A 23,345-nucleotide genomic window follows, 5' to 3' on the forward strand; every position below is an offset into this window, starting at 1 on the left:
GAAATGTGAGGTAAAAGTACCTACTTCTCTTTGTTGATTGTAGAGGTTATCTGTATAACTGGCTCAAGTATAAACACCTATACTAAAATTAGATGAGATGAACCTCATCGTGATTTACTCGTGCAGCTCCCTCCACTATGGACAGACTGGCATTGTGCCTATTCCTACAAAATTTTAAAACCTTTTCTTCTTGATGGTGCATTAAAACAAAAATTGAAGAGGGAATTTGGACATAATTAAGGAGATAAATGTTTCTAGGATTTTTTTTTTCCCCAAGTTTGAGTGGCTGAATGCAGATGCAATGTTTGAAACAATGCTTGTTTGGGTGATGGCTTTGGCATCATGAACAGATAAAAAGTGGGAGTTGGCTTCTTGGTTGTGAATGAAAACAATAGAACAGAAAGAGGCTGTGAAGAGCCAGGAAAGGAAAGCCAAGTAGTTTATATTGCTTCTAATCAAAAAGGATCAACTGGAACAATACAGAGGATAAATTGAGTTGGTGAAAGGCTAGAAAAATAATCTTTTCAGAAATATGCTTGAGCTGGGCTATTACTTTGAAAGGCAGAGAAGTCATAGCCTTTTTCTGATCTGGAGAGAAAGAGATTTCAACAAAATTGAGGCAAGACTGTGAGGTATAAATTTTAAGATGTTGATAAAAAGTATAGAAATAAGGGAGGAAGACCTCAGACAGAGAAACAAAAATCTGGAACCTGAGGAAGGTAGTTGTCTGATGGAAACTTGGAAAAGAAGAGGGGAACCAGAAGAAAAAGGCAGTCACAGAAACCAGGGAAGGAAAATATTTCAGCAAAGAGGAAAACAGACAGCAATGTTGGAAAAAACTGGCAGGTAAAGGAGGATGAAGGTGGAGTTTTGCTAGGAGAAGGTTGTTGCAAAAACACAATTTCATTGTAGTGCAGGGGGCAGAAGATTGATTTGAAAAGGTTCTTGAACTAAAATTGGTACAGAAAAACTGCTGACAAACATGGTCGATACAAATCTCTGTGAGCTCAGAGGTGGGAAGGGAAGGAATACAGTAATAAGTGAGTGGGTTGGCAGGGTTGAGATGGATCTACTTTTTAAATAGAAATAATCAAGTCACTGTGCCAAAGGGACTGAAAACATAAATAAATAGGTGAGAGAAGTTTGGTGGAGATCAGGAGACTGAATGGACAGGAGACAGGTATGAAGAGCTGAAAAGAGATGAGAAACTTCTGTGGTATGAGAAGAGTTTGCGGGAGAGGAATGGGAAAGGAAATAAATAGGCTGGGCTGGTGGAGGAAGATCATAGAGTATTTCATCAGTCTTCTCTAAAAACCTGAGTACCAGGCCAAAACCACATTTTCTCCACTTTTTTTTTTTTTTTTTTTTTTGGCAAATGCTAGTTCATTTATACACTTACATGAAGGTTCTTCAAGTTCTTGAAATCTCCTTCTTTAATTTCAGTGATTTTGTTGTTCTGTAAGTCCAGCAGAGTTGTGTCAGGAGGAAGGTCTTTTGGCACTTTTTCCAGACCTAGGGACAGTGAAAAGAATAAAAAATTGACTTTGAAAGAAACTTCAAATAGGGGTCAGTACTTTTCTTAGCAATATTTACCTTTCAGTAAATACCATTTCTAGAACTCATTTCCTGAAGAAGCTTATGAATACTTATCTGAAAGTATTTCTGTCTCCAGCCAGTCAAAGGGAGTTTTATTTTGCTATGTCAAATCAAAATTTATTTATTCTCATTTCCATTATGCCCTTTTCTGGGTATATATCTGAGTTATAGCTTGAGCAAAGGATTGAGTTTGGGAAAATTATTTCTAACATGTTTAATCCCACTCAATTGTGTGAATAAGAATTGCTTTCAGAAAGAGGTATGGTATTTATTAATTTCACTGTATGTTAGCTTTTGTGGACAGAGAACATTTCCTGCTATTTAAAAGGTAGTAGGCTTTTTTGAAAGTACGATAGTTAATTATAATCATTTCCAGAAAAAATACTGTTTGTTTGACAGTAACTGAATAACTTGCAGTAAAGTCCACCTTAAAAAAAATCCAATCCACCTCCCCCCTTTTCTTTCATCTGAAACTATGTCCAAGTTTTCTGGAGAACAAATCTCTTGGTTTCACTACAACTGCCAAAAGAACATCAGACAGTTTAAATTAAAGACTCTCTTTGGGACTATTTTCTGAATAGCTGATATGTAAGTCCGATGAAGTCATGGAAATGAAATTATTTAGTGTTAAATAACACTTGCTTTACCCAGCTTTCCTTTCATACTGTGACTTGGAATAGAGCAAATCTTTTATAGTCATTCTGATTTACCACAAAATTAAAATGTTCTTTCCTAACGAGTCTATTTTTTTTTTTTTTTTAACAGAATGTGAAATGTTAAATGAATGGTTGGTAGGCAAAAATTTATAGATACTAATAAAGTCTCTATATGGGCATCTACCAAAAGTGGACTTCTCTGGATAGGACAGTCTTTCTACCAGCAAAGTTTTTAACAAATATTTCTAAAGTTATATTTGAACTCTCCTGGGAAAGTTCTCTCAGCAAGTATCACCAGTGTCTCCCCAGTATGATGGCAGACTGTGTGATATTGTTCTCAGATGAAAGATACATACCTATATATTATCTTTTTAAACCTATATATTTTAATTTCAAGCATGGCATTGCAAACACAGTGAAATATGCTTGCCCAGAGATAAGATATGCTTTGCCTGCAAAGGCTGTGGAGTCTCCATCCTTGGAGGTATTCAAAAGGTGACTGGGCACAGCCCTAAGCAACCTGATCTAGCTGAACTTGCTTTAGCAAGGGGGTGGACTGGACAATCTCAAGAGGTGACCTCCAAACTCAGCAATTCTGTGGTTCGTGATGTTTAACATTCATCACAAATGCGTTTTCGCACCTAGAATGTAGTAGGGTTCTCTGTCAAAATCCAATGTTAAGCAAAACACCTTCTCTTTCAATCCTTTTTAGAATATATATAGATATATGTATATGTAGAGTAAAAAAATGGTTGGCTCTTAACTGGAAGGATAAAAAGTATATGTTTGGTACAATATCTAATCCTTTTAACTAGTTACAACTATAAAACTTGACCATAAACTCTAGAGAGGCCACAGCGATGTGTACTGGAGCTTTTTACTACAACTAGCGATGCACTAAGAATTCATTATAGATTTGGCCATATTCTTAAACATATCTGCATGCAGATGAGGTCTCCAATTTGTCTTTAGGTGCCTGGTCTGAATCTTCTGGTGTTGAGCATCTCACAGATCCTACTGGTACCTGTTACTCCTGTTTGGTGCTTAGCAAATTCTGGAAACAAGATTGCTTTTTTAGTTATCTACATATGGGTGCAGGAGGCCTACGCTTTTGAAGTGTTTGCTTCTTCTAATCTCACTTTTGAATTGATAATATTAGTCCGTATAGAACATGTTCTGTTGTCCTACCATTACAAAAGTTCGGTTTCTGAATTTAAAAAACATCTTAGCCACTCTTTCAAATTTATTTTCCCACCCATAAGTTCTCTAACGTTAGCTAAAAAATTATTAAAACATTTGGATGTGATATTTATTAAAACTGAGTACATTATAGGTTAACCTGGCTGAATTTTAATCACACCATCATCCAAATATTTTAAAAAGCACAATCATCCAGCCTGGGATGAATTAGTAAAAGCTTCTACAGTACATAAAATGACAAAAGCCAAAGCTCACATCTCATCCTGTTTACCTGACTGATATTCAGTGCCTGAATATATGATACAGATTAAGATTCTTCATATTACTAAAATAACTTTTCTTCATTTGGTCGTGGACTTCATTTTTACCGAAGGCAGTTGCAAAACCTTCATTACTTTCAGAAGTGCAAGACTAGAGTTCCAAATATATAAAAATGTGATACCGTATAATTTGTATGTTGGTTGTCTTTGGACAGTTTCTGTCCTCAGCAGACAGGAATGATGTCAGCAACTAAAAATTCTTTCCCAAAAAGCACTACTTTTTCAAGACCATAACTTTGTTATAAGAAGTTCTTACAGTCTAGCAACTTTTATAGCATTTTTCATATATAAATATAAAAAAAGGTTTAATTACTTGTATTCAAAGTAATATTTCTATGTTCTGGTTGACAGTACATTTGTATTAGCAGACTGGTATCTGTAAATAAGTGCTTATGGCAGAAACTCAGGCACATGAGAGCTATACAGCTGTCCTTTATGTGATGCCCTTAGAATATACTTTGTAGGAACACTTAGATTGCCACTGAAAGGATAATTTGCCAGAGACTAAACTTCAAACTAAATTTCCAACTGTACATATCAAGCTTGACATGTGAGCTTCTAAAAAGCTCAAGTGCTATCCCTGGATAGGGTAAAACTGATAATTTCTCAGAGCAATGAGGTTAAACTTTCAATGTTTCATATTATAGAGATAAGACAGATTTAATAATCAGATATCCATTTGTGAAATATGATTTATAAAAGCTTCCTATCTTGTACCAGAAACTAGAAGGATGTACAATACAATAGCAAATATTAAACTTGTTTTATTACCTATCTCATGTATATTCTGTATGGATTTCCTGAAGCTGTTTTAAAAAATGTTTCAGAAAACAGCTATATAAATTATATTTGATTTTTTTCTTCACTTGTATGAGTTTTGAAGGGCAAAGCATAGAGGAGTACAGGATGCACCCCGGGTGCTGGAGAGACATTGCAATATCATTAAGCAGTTTAGGACATCCTCCAGCTGAAAGCTACATTAACTGGAGCTCTCCAGTGGAGGAAGAGTTTATAAATGGGTGGATCTGGACACTGCCTTGTAAAATCAGCAGCTAAGTAATCCAGGACTAAACTGTGTTTGAGGTGTGGACTGGATCCAAGTATTTCACCACTTGTCACATCTACATCGGCTTCAATAGCTGGGCTTCGCCTTGCAGGTCCAGGTCTCTCTATAGGTAGATGTATCTCCAGTTAGATACATGTCAGAGGGGCATCGGTGTAGTGCAAACTAGTCCCTGTGCTGGAGATTCCCTGCCTGGAGAGCAAACCTTCAAACCTTTCTGGTCAGGACAGGCCACTAGACAGCCAGTTCTGATGAACGGGGCAGCCTGAACTAACATGACAGCATGGCAGAATTTGAACCGAATCAAGAAAATCGTAATCCTGCTAGAGGCCGAAATGGCTCTGGGCTCCTGGAACAGAATTTCTGTGTCTGGGAGACCGGGAAGTTTAAAGGGGAACTGTGGGCTGTCCTTACTACTCATTCCTGAGAAACTCAAGTGATGCCCCTACACTTCTGAAGGCCTGTTGTACAGTATGACTGCGTGTCCTCCTACAAATGCCTTCCAGTGAAATTTATGTAATACCAACTGAAAGGGGAACTGCTGTTGGAAAGTGCCAATTGAGTCACCTTTCAATCATTTTAGGAACAGTTTACGCAAGTATTCCACCTCTTGGCTATGATTTTTTATACCTTAAAGCTTGCTTCTTAAAAAGCCATAGGAAAATTTCTCATAGCAGTCTGACTTTTTATGTGAATAATCAGTGCTACACAGTTTGGTATTCAGTTCCCTGGAAATATTTCAGGCCTCTGGGTCCTAGGATTAACTTATAACTGATTAAAAATTTAGATTCTTCTTCCTTTCCCACTGTATGTTAAATTGAAAATACATATGTCTTTATTTATTTTGGTTGAATAAAACTAAGTTAGTTATTATTTAAGTTGGTAAATACATTTTTTAAAATTCTACCTTTTCACAAATAAGTAGAAATGGTACAGCTCTACCCTTCCAAAATCCTTGTTTACACTGAAATTCAGAGCCTAAGGATTCTGGAAATACAAGGGATCTAATAAATCAGTTCAGGTATCCTTAGTCATAAAGACCATTTCGATTTGCACTAAAATATTTCTTTGGGAGAAATCATGATTTCCTTATAGAAGCTGAACAGCCATCATTTCCTGTAGCACAGGTCAGATCTGTATTATTCTCTGCAGATTTCTATAAGTAGAAATTTTCTTCTGTTCTACATTATCAACCTGTAGCATTCAACTATTGCCACCAGTGTACAAGTATGTGTGTAAAAATGCATGCATATGAAAACACATAAAGAACAGAATATGCCATAGAACTACAAAATGAAAAAAAAAAAAAAAAAAAAGTGTCTAAGTAAGCTTGAAATATTTCCTTTTGTTAGTCAGGATCAGCTGAACTTTTATTATCCCTAGCAGAAGTTTTCCTAACTTGGTCTTACACTAGTCACTACACCACAGATTTTTGGAATAACAAACACAATCAGAATGTATTCCCTGAAATCCAGCAGAGCTGGATCATCAACAGATTTCTTTCACGCAGACAACAGGGGCCCACGGTCACTTTTGGGAGCACAGAAAGGCTCATCTACAGTCACCTAGGAGATGCTGGGTGGGGAGAGGGTAACAGGACCAGGAATCCCTCCTTAGTGGGAGGATGGAGAAGAAGGTAACTTTGCAGAAATCAGGCTTGTCTCTGTGGGATCCTGTCAATGTGGGGTGTAGGGTTTTTTTCTAAGTTCTTAAGCCAGTTACAGCATCTGGCTGTTTAGCTGGGATTGCCTCACCTCCTGGAGAGGACAGAAGGCTGATGGGTCTGGAGATTTTATGAGACTAGAAATTAGGGAGAGAAGAGCCAAGGCTGGTATCATTCGGCCCTCATGCAGTCCCTGAGAGAGCAGCAATCAGTACCTACCCATCTCCTGCGTATCACTGCACCAGCCCGACTAGCGTATGCTGCCGCTAAGCCAGCCAAACAGGTGTAGGAGATGTAGCAAGGATTTGGGAATAGTCTGAGGACTGAGGGACGTTAGGGGGGTTGATATACGAGGCAGGCTTTATTACTTTGCAGCTGAGGGAATAACCTGCTGTGATCAAGTGGCCGTGGAATTATTTCACCCACAAAAGACGAAGGGTGGCTTTTGAAGCCTCCTCGCTAAGAAGGGGTTTCAGTCCGCTGCTCCAGTTTCTCAGAAGTAAGAGCCACAAGTTAGTCTGCAACTTGGCCCGGAGCCATGTTTCTGCTGAAGCCATACCACTATGCAGAAAAGGAATGCAAGATTTATGGGGCCAGCGAGGGAGACTAAGCAAACGGGAGTCTGAGTCTGTAGCCCAGAGACGAGGACACAGCCCTGAGAATTGCACCCTTGCAACACTGAGACCACATAGTCAAAATAACAAATATGTGAACAGTGCCAATTATAAGCAACTTTAACAACACAACAGAGCTTGTGTTTTCATTTTTTTGTTTGGTTTTGAGGGGTGTTTTCAGGGTGGTTTTTTCCCCTCCACCTATCCATTTTACAACAAGCAGGGATGGGGCTTTTTCCTCTGAATAATCCTTCCCTTCCCCAGCTGGAGAGAAGGGGCCAAAAGTCAGAGAGACATCTGAACGCTGTAGCTCAGATACACGTGTTATTACATTGCAACACTCACGATTATTATCACAGGGGCCATAAAATGGGGCTCTTTTCAAGACTCCTTCAGTTTCCACAAACAGCTGCTGCCAGCTGAGGAATTTGGGCTGAGCTACATGTAATTCCCAACCGGGATTCTCTCCCGGCGGAGGCAGCCTCTCCAGCAGCTGCCTGTGCCCGCTGCTGTGTGCTCTGCCCTGCTCATCCCCCTGACGGGCAGGAGCCCTCCCCGGGGGTCAATACCCTTCGTAATGCCCCGAGTGGACTCTGGGGCAAAGGAGGCGAACGGCAAGTTTACGGGGTCAGGGTACTCGGTCACGGAAAATCACAGGACTCAAGAATTGCTTTCTGGAAGGATGGCAAGGACCCTAACACAGCTTTGAATGTTTGGACTCAGACAAGGTCACTGATGCTTTCCCAGGCTATCTGCTTCAGTATTTACTGGAAATTTGTTTTCTATTGTGTGGGATTTGCAAATAGGGGTAGTTTTATTATTTGCATCCCACAATCCATAAAATAAGAAACAATTGTCTTTCTCTACGGAGAAGTATCCACAGACTCCTTCTTTCTCCCATTTTCAAAGTAAAAGTTTGTTCTCCACCTTCCCCTCGCTTGCTGTGAAATCAGCAGTAATAATTTTTTTCTAAGAGATATAAAAAAGCAGTGTCCATTGGAATGCAGGACACTTAAAATACATCTTCTTACAGGTGATTCACAACCATTTGTCAGTTTTTTTTCCTGCTTTTCAGTCTGTAAGACTCATTTTCCATTAAGATCTGTTTTGGACTTATTTTTATCACAGATGATTATTTTTGTACACCGCTGACCCTTGCCATAGGAAGGAAGAAGAAAAAGAGCTCCATCCCCTGCTGAGGCAGCCTCTTACAAAGGTAGACCTACTGATAAGTTAGTACACTGCATTTTTTTTCCAAACGTTTACAACATTGCTTCCCAGAACAAAGGGAGAAACACAGAAAAATAGAAACAAATTCACACATTATGATCACATGCATAATTCTCCATTACGATACCACTAATAATTATAAAGGCCCTAGCAAAGGTTTAAAAATGAATGCATTGCTTTAACTGCTCTTTTCCATTTCCACCCACTCCATGTAGTGAACACATATTTCAAAGTATAACGGATATTGCAAGCTACAGATGTTATGAATTATTTTTCAGTGCTAGTCACATTTTTGGTACAGATAGATTCAGCCTCCTGGCTCCAAAAGCTAATACCTAAGAGTAATGATATATTCTTGAAACTAAAAATCAAGCAACTTCTATTTCTGTGTTTTTTCTAACTGACTTTTAATTTCAAATGTCTGGAAGGTATATGCCTTCTCAGGAAGCACTGAAGTATTTTAGAAAGGCAGAAAAATATTCTGAAATAATCATGAGACTTCAGGGATAATCATGAGACTTCAGGGATTAACATATTAAGCTAAAAAAAAAAATCAAATATTATGAGTTTTCTGAACTCCTAGAATTGCCAGCTTTACATTTCCCACTGTCATGGTTACAGACGTAAAACATCCCATCAGGGAACAGCAACTGTCCTGTGTGATTCATGCAATCTGCCAGCACCATGTGCATAATGGCTTTAGTCAAAGTGGATGCAATGCAGATGTACTATCTATGAGTACTCATGCATTAAGGTGAAACATTTATTTCTTACAAGCGTTTTACAGTAGTCAGAAGAGAGCATTTCAGTGACTCAGAAAAGTGAGCATTATCTAACAGATTACATTTTGAATGATCCTTTGGAGTAATATAATTTAATGTTTGCCTGGTTCGCAGTTTAAGCAGCAGGCAACAGATGAGAATTTAAGGATAGCTCCCTCAATCTTTACTTTGGGATTTACCAGAATTAGCACTAACATAATGTTGTAGCCATAAAGAGTCATTGGGGGGGGATCTTCTCTGGTTTCAAGTAAACTTACCCCTTCCTGTTCTGACCACACGGTCATTGCACAGCCCTAGTTTTATTATGGCCTGAGGGCAGAGATATGTTCCTGGTTATTTCTGGTACTTCTAAACATAACATGGCCAATTTTTGTAAATGTTGTAGGATAGTTTTCAATCTACTTTCATGCAAGCAAACAACGGGAGGAGCTGCTGTGACTGTGTCTGGACAGAGTGAATAACATTTAAATAAATGTTGGGAGAGAATTTCCTGGCTGAATCGGGGAGTCTGCAGACCTGCTAGTTCCCTCTTTCTACTAGATGATGTTGTATATATATCCTTGTAACTCAGATATTTTTGATTAGTTACTTATTTATTTTGTTAGTCATTTAGTGATAGACCTTTTCCTGGTCAGCTATCACTGTAACAGTCATCTCCAGCCCAGAGGATGTAAACTCTCTGCCATAGAGTGAAAGAATAAAGAAAAGAAAATCAATTTTGCCCCCTAACCCTGAAAACAGTAAGATTTTCGTTCAATTCTTAAGTTCCTTCTTCCTTTTTCCTTTCCTGAATCTGAAACTTTCTATACATCTCCTTTTTTAATCATCTCTGTTATAGATTCCCTTGAAAAAGCAAGATTTTCCTTTTCATGTTCGTACTATCCCTTCTTTTCCTTTTCTTTTCTGGGCTGCTGCTAGTATACCAACTTTATTAGCACTGTTCACCTTTCCTTTCCCATTCTTACTTCCCAGTGGTAAAGGACCAGTACAATCTTCCCAATCCGAAAGTGTGGAAATCAAAGCTGAAGACCTAATTGAACTTACAGAAAGAAATAGCATCAGAGCTAAATGATAACAAAACTTTTTAGTCCTCTTTGGCAACTCGCGCCTTTGCTCTTAACGCCTCTTAGGTAGAGATATTCAGCAAAGAGTTTGGTTATGGCACCACTACAAGCACTCTTCTTCCATGTCACCGTAAACAGGAATTCATTGAGAGCCTCTTTGGTTTCTGAGGCCCACACTGGAGCAGTAGAAGGGAAAACATGCACTCCAGCAGAGAAACTGAGGTCGTCCTAGGCTTTCACATTTTCGGTGGTGCGGGAGGTGCAAGCAGAAACTGGTGCTGGGATGACCTATTGCACATTTCTATTGTGCTGATGATCTATTACAGAACCAGACTGTAGCCCCGTTTACACTTGCACATGTTTTAAATGCTGTAGCATTTCTATAAATATTCTGACCATTTGTTGTTTTACCATTAAATCCCTAAAGTTGCATGAAATTAAGTGGGTGGAAAATGTTTCTCGTTTTTACTGCTTTTTTAAATGTGAGTATTTATTGCATTCCTTTTCTTATTGAAATTAAAACTGCAAGCATCCTCTCCTTAACAGATTTTTGTAGCAACTCAAAGCACTCCAAACAGATTCCAGGAAACAAACACAAAGCTGGTATGGGATGCTGTCCTGGGTGCCCTCTCACTTAAGAGCATGCATGCAGAGAGCACACAAATTCTTTAAATACTGCTTTTTACCTTTTTCATTCCCTACTGAATGCCTAAGAAGTTTGCAGTAGAGTTGCCTGTATAGCAAATGTAACTCTGCTAACAGGGTCATTTGTACAGAGCTCTTCAAGTCCCATAATTGGTCCCATAAGTTGAAAACTACAACTCAGTACCCTCCACCCCTCCAAAAAAACCCACACGGGCATGGTCCTTGGTCTGAAGGTCCCTTTGTGTCTGTGTTCATTGTTTCCATCTCTTTCCTTGCAGAGAAGCCAATGAGCAAGTTCTACTCCATCTATTTACTTTGCTTTCATAGTATAAAGGACAATAATGTTCTGTGTGAATGAGACGTTCATTATAATCCAACTGAAGAGACCCAGAATTCCAGCATTTGTCAATATTCTTTGTCAGAGCAGGCATGTAAAACAGGAGAAATAAGTTTTAAAAAGAATTGTGATGCATTTTGAAGAATATATTCTTAGATTTGAACTTTAGGAAAAGATAAAAGTATATTCAGAAAAATTCTTTTTTTTTTTTTCTGTAACCATATTATCATCTTTTGGCCCACTTCCTCTTAATCACATGACAGATCCAGGACGTGGGTAAAGCAAAATACAGACCAGTGAGTCCAGAGTTGATAAGGAGGGAACACTCTCAAATCTGGGTTAGAGAGAGGTGTTTTGAACATTTGCTTAAAACTGGAATCTTTTGTAAATACCATGGTAACTGGACACTGTGAGCAGAAATTCCCTGAGTAGCTGGAGGCTAATATTGGTGGTTCTTTACTGTTATCTTTGATCGCTTCAAATAGGACCCAAATTCCTAGGTATCCTCCCTGGTGGCAGTGGGTTCTCAGGGAACATTGGGAAGGAGTCTTTGGTCTCTTTAGCTCTTGCTAAGACTTGGCTGGGAACCTTTCACAGTTGAACGACGCAGGCTTTATGTTGTGAAAACATGGATGGTTTTTAAATAGTTATATGTCTTACCAAGTAATACACCCTCTAAAGGTGTTAAGAACATAATACACATACTATAGAAGTCCATAACACTAGTAGGTGTCAGCCGTGATTATTTAAGTTTTAAGCACTGTAATCACCTGATGTGACTTATAACAATTGACTCACATTTTACTAGCTATCTATTCGCTATTTATTTGTGCATTGGGAAATTTTAGAAATGAGCCCTTGTCACAGTGCAAACCAGAAAACAGTCACTTCTTGTGTCACTTGGACTTGGCAGTCAGGATTTCCATTCCTGCCACTAAGCTTTCTTAAATGGCATTTCCTTGTCTGAAACAAGCAAACAAATCTAAACAAACGAACAAACAAACAAACAAAAAGAAAACATACAGAGTTGGTAACTGTTACCTTGGAGTAAGCAGCTAATAAAGAAGGGATGTATTTAGAGTGGATTAATTTTCGCCTAGAATCATGTTTATCAACTGGAACTGGAATTGGAGCACTACAACAAGGCCTGTCTTTTACTGTTACACTGGCAAAAGCTAATGACTTTTTGTTGATATAAAGCAGTCTGCATCCCGGCCAAAATATTTTTTTTCTTGACAACTTTTCAAGAGTGTTTTCTAATTATTGGGTTCTTGACTTAATAATTTTTTCAGGATGTATTGAGTATAGGGCTTTAATTCATGCTTTCTTTAACTTCCAAGGCATCCCCAAAAAATTTATCTAAGCTGAATATATACAAAAATTTTAATAACCTATGGCAAATTTATTACAAAATAATGCTGGTAACCTGAGTTTATTTTTTCCATGTTTTAATTCTATCATACATACATTAATCTGAAAGGAAGTTGTATAGCCTCGAGGAGTCATTGACACCCTGTGTTGGCAGTTTACTTCTCCAAGAGTGAGGTATCCTTTCTGTCACAGACATCTACCTTAGACTGGATGAACTTCCCCATGGGGCAGCTGACTAACTCTCCCCGTGGCTGTGAAAGGAGCCCAGATGACTCTTAGACAGCTAACATCACCTGAGGTGACTCCTATATTACAGATAATACCTGTAATATTTCATATAGATCCTCCAGTCTGATCTCCAACATGTTAGAGTATTACAGTTCACCCAGATAGCATGTGAAAAGCCCAATGACTTTTGTCTGATGACAGTGATGACAGTTATGTTTGGCTAAAGAATGTTGTCCAAAAAGGCATTTAGTCTTCAGTTTTAAGGCCATGGTATTGTGATGCAGGAGCTACTCTCAGTATAAGTGACAATATACTTTCCAGATTTCATGGTTCCATTTTTATTGATAATATTTTTGTTAAATGATCCAGTTCCCTGAAGTCAGGGGATTTCATGAGAGCCTCGGCTTCTATTAAACGTGAAAGGAATAAGTCTCTAGTCCTTATTGTTAGAAGGAAAAAGATGCATACAACATGGAATAACTTGTCCTAAAGGCTCAGCAATTACAACATAAATTAACAAAACCTTTTTTGTTTAAAAATTAAATTTGTTAATGTCTCACCATTTAAGGATTTATGCTTTCTCTTATTACCTCTTTAGAAACTTGTAAGGTTTTGAGCTAAACATTTAGCTTTAAAAATTGGGGTTTTGAAAGGTTGCTAAACATTCAAATAGTGGCAGGGATTCTAAAGCTAAGTACACAATATTAAGTAATCCTATCTGTTGTCTTGAACTCATAAAAAGACTGAGACTGATCACCAATGAGGTGCGTATTATTTTTGTTTAAAAAGATATTATGCTGACAACAGAAGTTCAAATCCAGATATATCCCAAAGGAGATAATTTCCTTTATGGTGGGAGATGAGGTTCCCAAAAGGAGTCATGATCAGAAAATGGGTGTTCAGATCTTTCTGGAAGATTTTATACAATGAGATAAATCATCTTTTGTCGACAAATAGATTAGCTGTTGTCACATTACCATGGTTCAGGTGTTGAAGAGCCATCAGTTAATACAGTTTAGACACTGTATGTGTTTAGGTAAACTGCCTCATTTTACCCTATCCCTGGAATAGCCTTTTACATATCTGTGAGCATTTCACCCACTGACCTCAAAGTGCTTTTCAAACACACACTCCGACACTCATGCCGAGCTTTAATATACCCTTCTTTACAGCTGGAGAAACCCTGCATTGCTGAGCTGTGAGTGAAATTCCAGTTTAAGCTGTAATACTGCTTGATTACTGACATCCATCTCTCGCACACCTTTTGGAGACCACAAAGCCTCCACGGATGCTCACGGCAAGAGGGCTGGAGGGACACCCCTACGTCCTGTGAAGTCTCCAAGGAAGGTGATCTCATTGCATCCCGCAGAACATGGACACCGCTCACTTCGTAAGGGGCTGCCAGACATATCTGAAGGTGAAATAAAGCTCTGACCACCACCTCTGAATGCGCTTATAGAGCATTCTGCATCTGCTGAGGGGCTGAGTAATCACACGTGTCCTCCTGCCTACCAGGGCGCTCTGGGAGGAACCTTTTCTTGAGACTCCCTTTGGGAGGATGAGACTTTAAACGGAATGATTAATCCTTGCTAGGGCTTTTACGAGGCATGTTTGCCTGGCCAACGGACTGCACATCTTCCCTGTATTTATTATTTTAAAACACGAAGAGCTGCCTCTGACCAGCTATATCAGCTACTCCCCACCTGTAGTGCATGCTAATAAGGAAGGTGTTTGTGATTTCTATAGAAAGTCTGGCTATAGCATAATAATGCCCTATACTGAGGCATGATTAAAAAGTGGTGGCTCCCTTTTAGTAACAGGACGCAGATTCAGAAAGGCTTTTATGATGATACTGCAGTGGCTTTCCTTGATGAGAACCTTAAGCCGGTTGCACAAAGGTAATACATCTCAAATAAGGTAGGCATATGGGGCTCTGCTCTCGATCTGTCAGTAACAGCAGCTCGGAGAGAATTCTTCTTCGGGGTGTGAGAAGACGGCGTCCTCCTTCCTGCTAACTCAGCTCTTGGCTTGGAGGCAAAATAAATTAATTTGGAAGTATGTTCTTAGGAAGATGTGACTGAAGCTTAAAAGTACAGGAATGCAAAAATTCAGCTGACAAGAGTGTAATTGGACCACTGGGCATTTTTTTTCACTGTTTTTATTGAATTTGGGTTTTATTTTTTTTTTTATTATTCCCATCCAGTGCTCATGAGACAAGGGGCGAACCTGATCTCTGGACCCTGGTTGTGATAGTTCTCCTGTGGTTTATTCACTAACTCTGTGTCAGACAGTTGGTTTTTTCCTTACAAAGCCAGAGTTTACAAATAGCAAATGCCCCCTTGGGCACAAAAAAGAAGCATTTTGAGGAAGAAGACACCTCACCCTAAGTAGCCCTCCTTCCATGGCAGAGAGCGAGTGGAAGAAAGATCCTGATCCAGATTTCAACTTTCCTTTGTGGGACTTAATTTAGTAAGCTCTTAATATATCCCTGGGACGAGTCTTGTTATTGCCTGCAGTTTTTCTTCAATTAGCACCCGTGGGACTAGATGACTAAATTCGATAATTTTGAGGGAGGGAGGTAGCTAATTTGGTTGGGTCGGAAACGCCCGGAGCTTGAGAGGCGAGGAGCGGTGGTTAGCGGGGAGGTGGAACCGTCGTTGCTGGTTTCATGGTTCCTGCGTGCACGTTGCCTTCCCCATCGCCGTGCCCCGAGCGGCCGTCATCCCACAGCCCAGCGGCGCGCTAGGTCGTCCTGGCACGACCTCCATAGTTTGCAACAAAATTTTGAGCTCTGGGGGCCAACTCTGCAACAAAATTTTGAGCTCTCGGGGCCAGCCGCAGCGGCCATGGGCCCTGCGGCCTGGTGGACCTCCGCCTCAGGCCTTGACCCGTCGGGGGCTGTGGTAGCCTCACGCGACAAGGATGGATGAAACTTCATGCCAGGGCTGGGGAGCTCCGAGTGATTATTACTTCCTTGAGCTCTGCCAGAGAAATATTATTCATTTTCCAGGGCTGCGTATTTTAAGCCCGGGGAGTTCTGTCTCCCTTCGGGCCCAGAGGCTGGATGTTATCAGCTCAGCTGCTTCCAAACCTTTTCAGTGCCGTATCTGCAGCATGTGGGCTTAAACCAAGCTCAGAATGTATCTCTTTCTTATCACCCCTCTCGAAATTATCTGGGAAACACAGACCTGGGGCCTTAATTGCTGTATTTCTGAGTCTCCTTGTCAGGATGGGACTCTGTTAACCCAGAAGCAACTGTAGGCAGCAGACTGTGGTGCAACCCTTTGGAAACCGCATGTTTGTGAAGGAGAACTGAACAAACATGGCAGCAAGTGCAGCAACAAAGGGTCCCTGTGTGAACATCTCTACTTTTTTACCAAGTGAAAGCTCCTTACGTTCTGCAGAATTGAAGCAGACTGGGGACAAGTTCCCAAAATAACTTGAATTCCATCAGCATTAGCCAGTGTAACAACAATAAAACCTAAGAACTTCATGGCATGTGGGGCAACCTCCTCCCCACTTCCCACCCCATGTTTGCTATTATCTGGCACCTAAATGGTAAAAAAAAAGAAAATATCTTTCAACAGGGACAGTACTGTGAAAGCTTTATGAATGCATGGCTACGTTAGTCCGTGCTCATTTGTGCAACTTGGCTTGCATTGTTCACTGGGCCTTTGCCAAACATATCTGTTGCGTAATTATGTGGCTTGCTTTAATAAATTCACAGAAGTTTCTAGGGATGTAACTAATGTTCCCCCCTCCTTTCCGTAATTACACGACACCCACCACAATGAGACCCAGGTCCTAATTGGTGGATTTGTGCCATGATTCACAGTAATTATCAAAGCCAATGCTATACCATAGGAAAAGAGAAACACCCAGCTATACATTTAAACAGCTGAAAGAAGACTTTTAAAAAAAAAAACAACTCTGTAAAATCATAAGAGAAGTTATTTGTCTGTCCACTGAATAAATTGCCTAATTTCCTTGTGAGCAAAACCAACTTTAATTGATTTTCTGCACTGCACACTGGCTTAGACTGAATAATACTGGCTTAAACCAAGAGCAGTCTCACTGAAGTCAACTTCATTACTTAAGATTTCTGCATGGGAAAGTCAAATACAGTGATGGCAGGCATGGCTTCACATCCTGCTGGTCTGACTGTGCAGACAAGCCCTTGTACGTGAGGGAGTAAGGGGAGTTTGTGAGAAAGGTTCTCATGGTTTCAGCTTGAACAGTGTCTAAGAAAGATATTTAATAAGGAGCTCCAAAATGTGTTCATTGTTTTGGAGTGTTTCCAAGCTCTTTCCTCCAAAGAGCTGGTTCCAGCATATATGATTCAGGGTTGGTTATTCCATGCTCATGTATTCCAATGGAAATGGGATGATTTCTATGTTGAGGTACTAGACAGTATGATTAAGGGTGTTGGAGCTTGCACCATGCTATTTAGAACCTTTAAAAATGTTTCCATCCCCACATCTGACATCACTGAATTTATTTAATATACATTTGAAGGAACAGCCTTGAAATGTTACTTTCTCCGCTACAGAAATCTGTGGTCTTTCAAAGAACAAATGAAATGTACATACACAAAATACACATTAAAAAATCAAACATTCTTTGTGGTCACAACAAATGTTCGTCTTGTCAGGGCTTTATGGCCTACTCTATATAGTACATTCTAGTTAACAGCAGCTGTAGCATATTTCTTTGACAAAAAAAACCCCATTGCGGAGCAGCCGCGCGGAGCAGCCTCACCATCTCGGCTGCAAACCTGTGGCTAGAATGTAAGTATATACCCTATGAAGATACTCTTGGGCTTACCTAGGTCAGAGCACTGCACCACGCGAAGATGGCATTGGCAGCGGAAGGGGCACACTGGTCCAAATCCAGATATGACGGGATCGTCCGTTGGAGCCATATCGGCCGACCCTTCATCCTCCAGCATAAAGTCAAAGAGGCCCTGCTGGTGGAACGGCTTGGCCAAGCATGCTGGCAGCAGCAGGACGAAGAGAAGAGCCAGCCTCATGGTTTAGTTCATCGACTCCGGGCAGAACCTAGGGATCAAAGCAGGAGATTTACAACAAAAGTATCAGTTTCCCATAGCTGCATAGTTCCTGCTGAAGGAGGTCCAGCATATCCACCAATTGCATAACTGTTCCTTTCAATAAATGAAAATGAATTGTGAAAATAGGACAGTTATGTGATAGGAGTCTGGTAACTGCTTGTCAATAGCAGGTTGGGGTTTTTTAACAGAGCAGTTTAAAGGCAACTGTAAACACATCTGTTTGCATATTTAGAGTAATATTTATTAGGAACAGGCAGCACTGTCAACTTTGTTATGCAAAACAGTCAAAACAATAAGCCACATTTTCCATGTGTCTGTTTTCTGCCAAAATAACAGTCTATTTGATTTCATTAGCATTTGTTTCATAGCAATGAGTTTGTCCCCTGGGGATGAACCTGAGGTTCCCAAACTCACTGTAATGCAGTATTTCATGTCTTGAGAAATATTTTTTTAAAGTGCCAGCTTGCTGTGTGTTTTAAATTATAGCCTAGTAAAACTGACTGAGAAAGAGTAGGATCTAGTGACAGGGTGGAGAGAGGGGGGAAGATCTTTAGTTGTTTAAATGAGCTATACTTCTTTCCTGGTTTAAACACCACAATAAAATGGAATACAGTGTTGTGTTATACTGGACGTTCTTGGCTTTCTTTCCAAAGTTTTGGCTAGGGGTTTTTACAATATAAACAAAGCACCCTGAAAATCCTCTGCTTTGCACTGCATAAGCATTTGAATTGATGCTTGTGGTATTGTCAGCACACTTTGTAATGGGACTTCAGGGCCTCATTCTGCAGGCTTTCATGCTCTTGAGTAACTTTACACAAATACGTATTGCCATAGATATTAACAAGGAAAACTGTTTAAATACGTGTTCTCAGGACCTAGGCCTAAATGCATTTCAACACACCGTACATTGTGCTACCTGTGTTGTTGTGTGCTAAGGAGAAATTACAAAACAGCTGTTTGCAGGTTTTGTATCATGGCTGTATGGATTAGCTAATTTTCTGAAAATTAATTTCTTTTACTATTTATTTTATATGAAGAAGTTTATCTTTCACAAACCTTCATGGATCTAAAAACAAGCCACAAAAAAATATAAGGCAACCTGCCTTCAAGTTGCCAAGTGACAGAAAGGCAAACTTGCCATTTATTTAGGAGATTTTTATTAAAACGGATGGCATAGTCCTGAATACAGATGTTGTTCTTTGTAATGAAAGCAAAAATGTCCACTTGCTTCTTAAGGTCAATAACTTCCAAAATGTCTTGTCTGGGCGCTAGCTGGGATTAATTTTTTTCTAGTAGAAATTATCTAACAGTTAGGGGCGTGGTATAGCATTTTCAGCTCCATATTGACTAATGGAAAGATAAAACAACTGGGGGAGAGGCAGAGGAGGAGGACTGTCTCCCTCTCTACATTGACATATGGAACCTACCAGGTAGATGGCTAACATGGGCAGCTGATGTTAGGTGAGAGTAGTATATACTGAGGCCTCTCTTTCTCGAATACCACATCCAGGTACTCTAACAGGAGTGGTTAGTATAAAAAAAAAGCTAAATAAATAAAAACCTCAGGCCTGGAATTAGATACAATCTATATGGTGCCTGGGTTCAATTCCCTTTATTAATGTCTACCTACAGATGCCAATAATGCAAGCCTGCAGAAACCTTTAGGGCTCGGTCGTGAGACGATGATAGGATTTTTTACCTTATAAAATAGGCTAGTGTTTTAAAATCATTTCTGTCATCTCCCTAACAGGAAGGCAGGTATCTAACATCTTCAGATGTCCCGAAGACTTCAAAGTGACTTCACATGGAGTAAACCACCGTTTCTGTTGCCTCTCTAAGAGACCTAGCTGGTTCCTTCATTGGACCCGAAGGTATTTCCTACTCCTGGAGCTGACGTATTACCTACTGCATGCACTGAGGGGTTTCGCAGACCCCACGAGGGTCAGAGCATTTTATCACGACCTGTTAGCCCAACTCGGTGCTGTGCAAACTTCTGCCATGTAGCAGGGGCAGGCTGTGTCCCTGTGTGGGCCATCCTCCTGCGCTCCCTCCTGCCCTGGCCCCCCCCCCGACATTGGGGTTGTGTCCCTTCCCCAGCAACACCCCCATGATGCATGCAGAGTACACACGGACCAGTAAGGCTGTCACAGCAAAGTGGTCTTAATACCCGGTGGTGAGGTCTTACCAGGGTTTAATCTAAACCAAGATTTGTGAAATAATCGTTATTACTTATGAATTATTGTAAAATAACAATGCAATTTATTAACAGTCTGCAATGGGAAGACAAATTTGCTAAATCATCACCATTCATCTTAATAAGCTGCCTTGTGAAAATGATCAATAAAACATTACCCCAGTACAAAGTATTTTTCAGAATGTACGTTAACATCAACACTGGGAATGCTGCACACCAATCCTGGCATGGCACTGGCAGTCAGTACTTTTTAAAGAGCTTCCCCAGCTCTTTTTTACATATTTGTATATTTTTAAAATATTTTTAAATATTTAAAACTGCTTGTATTCCCCCCCCAGGGTCATTGCTGAAGCACCGTCCATCCCAAGAATGCACAATCAGGATCTTATCCTGGAGTTAAATTACCACCCCTCAAAAAAACCCACCTCAAAACAATGCAAAGGCACTTTGGAAACGTCTTCACACTTTACTTATTTTTCACACTAATACTGATGACTTCACTTATCTGAGTTAAACCCTGTAGCAGGCCTTTTCCTTTGGTCCCTGTTTTGTCAAAACTATAATAAAATCAGTAAGAGTTGTGTATAAAGGAAAACTGTAGGACAACAAAGGATATCAAGGATCTAATCTGAGGACACAGCAGAGAAAATAGCAGACAAGCTACTTATTAATCAGGAAATAGGAATAGATATGTGTCTGCGTATCTTTATTCTTATACTTATTCATACTGCAGGCACACATATCTGTTCCTATTGTTTGCATGTGTAAATGAACATAAACAGTTAGAGAAAAAAATATACACAAAACTGTACTAGTAAGAAATGTTTACATTTCACTTAGCAAAAGAAATAGAGAGGGGGAAAAAATCTGCATTCTTAAAGGTCTGTGACAAAATATTTATGTCTGCAAGACATAACTGTTTAAATTTGTTTTAATTATGTGTTTACAGTGAGGAAGACTTTTCCACAAACAGAGGAAACTATACCATAGACTTGGCCACATTTCAGTTTAAAATACCACTGGAAATATGCTTCATCAGTTCACGTCACCACTGTATTGGTGGTCTTCTTGTCAGTTTACCTTAATATTAAGTTTTAAATATTTGTTCACCTACTGTCAGAAACTTCTCAAAACGCCACAAAAGACAAGTTAAACAATATGTGCAGTTTCAAAAAAAATCTCCTACATTATATGTTTTACCCATTTTGTGTAATAAACTCTAGACGTGCAAACATAGGAGCTGGAAGTTTTACAGAGATTAAAACTCTGTTAACAGGAGTTTCAACTCCAGGCATTTTCTTTTCTACTATTTCATTCATAGGAACCTTCTTTAAATGTGAGTCCCTTGTTTGTACACTGTAACGTAGCACTTTCTAACATTACAAAGGCATACACTGAGCCCGTTTAACTAACTACTACGGGTTTTTTTCTCTGAAATTGAAATTATATTCATTAATGTTTGGAAAATATATGAAGAAATCCGAATGAAAAAGAAATCACAGAGTGCAGTTTAAAACAGAAATGTAAGAACTCACGCATTTTCTACACTCACTACATCACCGATTCTAAACACTGGATTGCAAACAGAGAATATACTGCTGCAAAAGTTTACAGTAAGGAAAAAGAAAGGACTATAGCAGTGCTTACACAAATCAAAACAAGAGACAGAACAGTCAAATAAACAGTAGGAAATCTGCACAGTCCTTGAGAATGCATTCTCATGTTCCCAAGAAACAAAAGTGCTGGATACAAAACTTAACATTGCTAAACATTTAGTAGGATTTTTTCCTTGCTTCTCTTAAAATTCAACTAGTTCTTGCCGTAGACTTGCCTGAAGTTTTATTAGTGCAGCATAGTTCAGGAGAATTACTGAAAACCGTACCTTTTAATCCAGGGATTTGCAACAGGAGCTCTCAAAGCTGAGATGTAATTAAACTAAATATTCAACCCAGGCAAAAGGCTTTGCAGGTGTGGAAAGGAGGAGGGGGTAAGTTCAGCTCAGTGACTGTCACTTGGTGGAAAACCCTCCTGCTTCTATTCCATAGCACAGTTAAAAAATAAGGTTTCTCTCAATGAACACAATCCAGGCTGACACCCACATTAGATCATATGGTAATGATATGTCTCCTGTATTGTAGCCAGAAACTTTATCAGCTCTTTTGCTTTCTTTTCCTCCTTTTTCTTTTTCATTTGCTTTATTTCTTTTTCATCTGTTTAGAATCCCAAACTACTTGTACACTATAAGACAGATGCTTAGCTGTAATTCATCTTATTTATTTTATTTATGTCCCTACAACATATATTTAGGAAAGTTTTCTTGGTTTTAACTATGTTTTTTTTTCTGACTCATTACTGAGAAGAATGTTTGGCTGCTCCTCTTGTTTATAGTATTTGTAATTCAAGGAAATAATATAAAATTAATCTTGGAGTTAGTCAAAGTGGAGATTAATATCAGAAGAAAGGGGTAGCTTTAGGTAAAACTATTTAAACAGATATCAACCTGCCTTTGCTTATGCTATAATCATTGTCATACCAAGTAGTATATAGTGTAATATACTATTATCCTGTCTAATAATAGAGTTTTTATGTATTTCTTCAAACTACAGCATGGTTTTGATATATATGAAAATCATGTTTTCATTAGTAGAGCGATTCTAACATTTGTGGTTAGAACTGCTTTATATAAACTTTGCTTTTTTTTACTGCTTTCTCACCAGGACAGCAAAGCAGAGGGGAAATTAGCTTTAACTGTTTTTTGGGGGTGGGTTCTTTTGGGTTTTTGGGTTTTTTAAGAAGCAGTGGAGATTTTCTAAAGCATGAAAGGAAAAATGTATCTGACTCATTGTTCAGATTTATATTTTATTTTAGTAATTTCTGGTTTGACGCAAATATCAGTGGAAGCTAAAATGCAGTTACTCTATTCCTGCACAATTTTTAAAGTCCAGCAAACTGAAAGGAGAGCAAATACAATAATTACTATTTATTTAGTAATCCAAACACATTGTGAACATGTGTAGCTTCCCTGTGCTGCTAGCTGTCCTATCTAAATACTGGAGGCTTGTGTCTCTGTGTTTTGACTTGTATCCTTTTATTTCTGCCCCTAGGCTAAGACCAGGTGCAAATCTGAAATTAAAGCCTGTAAAATGTGACATGATGTTTAGAATGTGACATGAATTTTTTAGAAACACAATAAAATCTTGAAATTTTAGCTATTCTCTTCATTAATTTCAAGAAGAGCCATTAAAACAGCTCTTATAATTGTTCTCCTTTGGTGGAAGAAAACATGGTAGAATAATTGCTGGTTTTGGTCAGTG

At 39.1% G+C, this 23,345-nt stretch overlaps 1 protein-coding gene across 1 annotated transcript in view; it reads right to left on the reverse strand.

Annotated features, from left to right (window-relative positions):
• DCN (decorin) overlaps nt 1–22,096 on the reverse strand; it is a 39,510-nt gene extending 17,414 nt beyond the window's left edge. Inside the window, exons 1-3 of the mRNA XM_049792203.1 lie at nt 21,914–22,096; nt 17,594–17,826; nt 1,400–1,512 (exon numbers count right to left, since the gene is read on the reverse strand). Of these exons, the coding sequence (XP_049648160.1) occupies nt 1,400–1,512; nt 17,594–17,798 (318 nt within the window). The 5' untranslated portion in view covers nt 17,799–17,826; nt 21,914–22,096. The remainder of the gene's footprint in view (nt 1–1,399; nt 1,513–17,593; nt 17,827–21,913) is intronic.
• Between the last annotated feature and the right edge of the window lie 1,249 nt (nt 22,097–23,345).

The sequence above is a fragment of the Accipiter gentilis genome, chromosome 34 (genome assembly GCF_929443795.1).
Source record: "Accipiter gentilis chromosome 34, bAccGen1.1, whole genome shotgun sequence".
Taxonomy (NCBI): Eukaryota; Metazoa; Chordata; class Aves; order Accipitriformes; family Accipitridae; genus Astur; species Astur gentilis.